The sequence below is a fragment of the Monopterus albus genome, unplaced genomic scaffold (assembly GCF_001952655.1).
Source record: "Monopterus albus unplaced genomic scaffold, M_albus_1.0 scaffold105.1, whole genome shotgun sequence".
Classification (NCBI taxonomy): Eukaryota; Metazoa; Chordata; class Actinopteri; order Synbranchiformes; family Synbranchidae; genus Monopterus; species Monopterus albus.
The window spans coordinates 1763078-1768635 of NW_018127985.1; the positions used below are offsets into that span (position 1 = coordinate 1763078).

At 40.5% G+C, this 5558-nt stretch overlaps 1 protein-coding gene across 1 annotated transcript in view; it reads left to right on the plus strand.

Moving 5' to 3' along the window:
* Positions 1–5558, plus strand: part of pbx4 (pre-B-cell leukemia transcription factor 4) — a 26862-nt gene that overhangs the window by 3305 nt on the left and 17999 nt on the right. The window contains 1 exon segment of the mRNA XM_020610289.1: positions 1657–1730. Within this exon segment, the coding sequence (XP_020465945.1) occupies positions 1657–1730 (74 nt within the window).

The window sequence follows — 5558 nt, forward strand, 5'->3', positions numbered from 1 at the left end:
TGCCGGGGGCCGCCCTGCCACTCAACTTCCAGCACAGGTCAGTACAGGACCGCATGACCACCTCCTTCTCCCCCTCCTGCTCATACCCTCCATGCCGAAGGCAGCCCACCCCCCCCCAACTCAAATCCAGCAGTGAAAGAATTGGTAGAGTAAATGACATATTTATTGCTAGACACATAACTCTTTACATCATATTGCCTCAATATTCTCACAGAAAGGCAGTCTTTCAGTATGTGTACATTTTGGTAGTCCCTGTAGTCCCCTAATATATTACTGCAGTGGGCATTCACAACTGGAATTGGTGTTGAGGTCTGGTGTAGCCAAATCATGTTCATCTGTGGTTGTTTTTATTGTTTTGTTGGTTATGTTATTTGGAAACAAAATGATTTATTTTAGGGTCCTGTTCAGGTTTTCTTGTTTCATCTCTTCTGGTTCATGCAGAATTAGAGGATTCATGCTGTTTTGGTTTTCATTTTTACCTAGACTTTAACTGTATGTTGCACTTTTCCAATTACATATCAAAGTCAATGCTACCGAGGCCCATTTTTGCTATAAATGATGCTTATTGTGGTTTGTAAACATCTCAGCACAACACATTCAAATGCTTGTTTGCATTGTCATTAGGACTGGTCATTAAAAGTACAGCTGGTGCACAAAATTACGAAAATATTTTTTATAAGATAATGCAGTATTACAACAGCACCGCAAATTATGGCCACACAGTTAATATAGAGTTTAACAACACAACTCGAACAACGTCTCTCAATAACAATGGAACATTATGAGCTACACGGGCATAGTATAATGTATTGCATGCCTAGTTACACACTTTTGTTACTGTATGTGTGCCTTTCATTGGTTTTTAAATGTGAAAAAATAGACTTTACAGGCTTCACAAATTACAGACTAAAATGCAGTTCCATATGTGCTAATGCACGCTCTTTCTTTCTGAAATGGTGTGCACTGCCAGTACAGTAGTTCACATTAGAGACAGTAGTGTCAACTCATTTGGGATCATATTAGAATTGGGGCTTTGCTACATTATTCCAGTCTTAATAAGCTGTAAGTCATATGGGGGTGTGTGGGTGCACGGATGTGTATTAGCAGGAAATTTTGTTAAGGTGTTCTGATTTGATTATGGTGAACTGTAGAAGTTTTGCCTTTTCTCCTTTTAATTGCTATTACCCTGTTTGGCAATAAAGAGAATGTCTCTGATTAAATTAAAATTGCAACTTAATCCTAATCAACTTTATCAACTCACCATCTATGTTCATGGAACAGGTCTTTCTCCAACAGGGAGAAATTAGATTACTATGTATTAACTCTGGAATCTTGTCTTCAGTAATGATGACCTTGAGGTTTGGCATCATTACCTGTCCCGCAGTGCAAAGCGTCCAAATGACAGCATCACTCTTGCTGGTTCAGATTGACACATCAGGCATGTTTCTGCACTGACAAAGGCATTTGGCTACTGAAAGTGCCTTTAAAAATATCCCTGTCCTGCTGTGTTGGAATATACTTTGTTAAAATGCTGTATGCATAATGCCTACATTTCCTCCACCTATTTATGAGAGAGCATGGAATGACTTGAGATGGAGGGTCTGTTTATCGTAATCCTTGCTCTCTCCCTCTCTTATTCCCTCTTCTCTCTTACAGGAAGCACGCCCTGAACTGTCACAGAATGAAGCCAGCCCTCTTCAGTGTTCTCTGTGAGATCAAAGAGAAGACGGGTGAGTTTCTGCTTCACTCGTCCTCTTTCTATTTTCTATTCTGCACAAGTTGAGATATAATGTGCTTTTGCTCCAGTTCCCCTTGCACCAGTAACTCTTTTATTGGAAGTCTGTTGATTGAGTATTGATTGTACCTGTTGTAGAACTGAAGTAGTTGCATGTATTGTGTATGATTTGGTTCAAGATTTCCTTAAATATGCATTACTGTTTGTTGATTTAGCTTAGTAACATATTTTTGGCCATTGCCCAGGCTTCACAGTGACCATCTGAAATTAATCTTAGGGCATTTTCAAACCTGCTGTTTGTTTGCACTAGTCCCAGTCAGTAGGCCAGTTTGTAAACTTGTTCCATTTTCCTCTTGGTTCAGTTTCTTCTCACAGAGAAAAATCCAAGTGAACCAAAAACACAAATTATGTGAGAATGTTCCCTCAGCTCATTGGTTAAGTGAAGGTGGGGCAGGAATGGGAGAATAAACACAGGAACAAGAACTGTGTTCTGTACTGGTAAATACTCCTATGGGAAAAAAATTGCTCTGCAACATGGAGATATGGTACAATTGGTATTTGCTCAGTACTGTTGTATTTATCTGGACAATCTACCAAACAAAACTATGTCAACCAAATGCCTAATGGACTTCAAAAACATCTCGAAAATAAAGTATTCTTCATACTTTGCAAAGAAGGCATGTCGCCTACCATTGACCGAGCGGAACAAGGGAGCGGCTTAGCCCAAACTTGCAGAGTACTCCTTATAGTTGGTCCAGATCGAGGTCGGATCACGTTCCCACCACAAATGAACTGCTCCAGACTTTATATGGGACCAGACCAAACAAAAGTCAAGTGTTGCAGTGCTGTCATTTTGGTTTGATGTGATAGCTGTGTTCAGACCTGCCAAAACGAACTGCACCAAGGGGGAAAATGTACGTACCAGAGGATTATTCAGCCGGATTAAATAAGGCAGGTGTGAAAACACCCTTATTGGAGCAGTGCCATTGATACATGAGCAGAACTTGCTGCAGAACATGCTAACAACTTTCTTATGTATCAGATTGCAATTCTTTTCCATTTTGACCTGAAGTACCTGAATAAAATAAATATACATTGCTTATCTTTACATTTTTGACTTCCTGTCAATCCAAATGATAAACATTAATGTAACAAAATGTATGAACGGTGCAATCTACAGGCTTTTACAGTTGGTTGAATGTCACAGCAGTATTTACTATGTTAAGGTGGAGCTATTGGAACTACCAGTAAGACAAACTATTATATTGAAATTATTAGATTTAAAAAAAAAAATCAAACCTGAACCTTGGCAATAGTGGAGCTAGTTGACAGCAGGCAGATAGGAAAAAACCCCACAGTGGTTATTGCCTTACAGTCATTCTGTTATGCTGTTTCAGTACAGAGAGATGTCACTTTTCCATCACTGTTAAAACATCACCACGCAGTGTAAGGTAACTGTGCATTGGGAATAAATTGCTATGCGTATTAATGCAATGCATTCATCCAAGCACAACATGAAAAGTAACAAGAAACTATTGACTTTGTCTTGACATATAATAGTAAATGTAAATTACACATGATCTCATGGAAATCATTGCCTGTGTAAACATCTCAGATTTGCTCTTTTATCAAAACTACTCAAAAACACTGCTTGTTCTCATCTTATTAGCTGTTGGAGTCAGCTATCTGACTGATTCTAGTGGGGTTCAAAGGAGGAGGTCTGGGATGGATGGCAGATTGATGGTTATGGTGGTGTGAATGGGATAGGTTTTTGAATCCACTATCTCTGCCAATCTCTCTGTGTTCTTGTCTTTCTATGTGCTTCTCTCACTTGCCTTGTGCATCTTCTAACAGCAAAGCTCTCTTGTTCAAATACAATTTGAAAATGCTGCACTGCTGCCTGTTGTGGCTCTTTGTCAATAATGTATTATTGCTCTCTAGTGATTGGAGAAAAGTAAAGGCTAGGCTTGAGTGAGTGGGGCAGGGTACACTGTTTCCCAGGCAACCAGTGGCCTTATTTACCCTAATGCCATTCACTTTGATTTTCACATTTAGTCTCCCAGCAAACTAGAGAGAGGGTCTTATACAGTAGGCTCAGCAGAAAAAGAGAAAAGGTATGGAGATGGGTTAACAATAGATTTGTGCTTGAACCAGGAGATGTAAAGACATTTGGCTATGCCTGTAGTGTGCTGGCCATCTGCCATGTAATGCCCTTCTAGCTGCACGGTGTACCTGCTTTGGCATTTCTCTGCTACTCCATCAGACCCCCTGCAGGCCCCATTATGTGCCTCTGGAATGTGAATTGACTTCTCTTCAGTGCAGCTTGTGGAAGACCCAATCAGTAGTCCTCTAGTATCTCCACAGATTTTCTGCAGTCTGTTTTTTTTTAGTAACAAACATACACTTGTGTTGACACACCCACGTACACGCACCATCTCTCTTATACACACACACACACACACACACACCCTGAACAGGGATAAAAGCAAACTCGGTCTTGGGTCTACTCCTGCTGCCTTGGTCTTGTCCTCTCCCCCTCCTTTCCTCTGCCTCATTCCCATTCTTGAAAGAGAAGACTTGCTCTGAACTCGGGGCTTTGATATGGTAATGTAATGGTGGTGTGGAGGAGGGGAGGTGGGTGTGGGGGATGGGAGGTGAATTCCTTTGAGTGCTGCAGTTGGTTAGATTGTTTTCATTGTAAAGGAAATGTTCTGCGCAAATGCCAGTAAACCCCCCCCTCCCCAACAGTGCCTGCATTGTCCTGAGCTTTCACATTAAACATGACCTCCATGTGTGTGAAATTTTATTTTTGTTAATACTTTATTAAAGCTACAATTCAAAAAAGAAGAGAGAGGAAATGATCAAAGTTTGGAGCCAGTGGCTTTGCTTCAACTCAGTTCTGTTCTCCCTCACTCTCATGGGTATTTGCTGCAAAAATAGCTCTTGGTGCAACGGGACAGTTTATGCCAAAATCTCTCACAAGCCACTACATTTACTTTCATGTAGTTTGGGCATGTTTGAGGCATTTCTCCTTGTTTGTATTCCTGATGCTTTGCACATGACGGTGAATCTGTCAGTCACTCTGTTGTCACCCTGCTCATGTACCTCTTTTTCAAGACTGAATATTCTGTTGTTTGTTTTAGACAGATTTTAAGTGGAAATAAAAACTTTTCTATTGGAATTGAAACAGCAATATACTTTTTTTTTTTTTGCTTTGTCACCTCTTATGATTAAGTCAGTACATCTGTCATTGTTCTTAAGATATGCTGTACATTGCCATTCATATGGGACATGTATACCATGCAACAGTAGTAAGGGTTTAAGAACAAGGACATCCTGATGGCCTGTATCCAATGTGGTATTAACTTGAGCCATTTAATTGCTCTGTTAGATGGCCAGTTATGCCAGCATCCTAACAATGTGTCTAGGGCACTGGTTATTTGTCTTCTGCCTCTCTCCCTTCTTTGACCCTTCTCTGGAGTTGATTGGAGAGGTTTTATTTTATTTTTGAGCAGATGCATTCTTCAAATAATGAGTTAACTATTGGGCTTGCAGGACTTTTTTGGTTCTTCTTAACATTGCTAACTCTAAGAGACGAGACAGTCCAAGTAACTTCAAAACAGTGCTGATTTATTGAAAGGATCACAGGTAAAATTAACATTACACGCTCAGGTATCTTGCACCATCAAACTGCACGCAGGCAGATGTAAGATGAAAGACCCTGAACCCACCAGGCCTATACATTATATCCCCTCGGTTGGGCTAGCCCCATACTACACAGAAACGTCAACCGGGACGTCTCTGTTGCCAGCTTTGCAGCTGG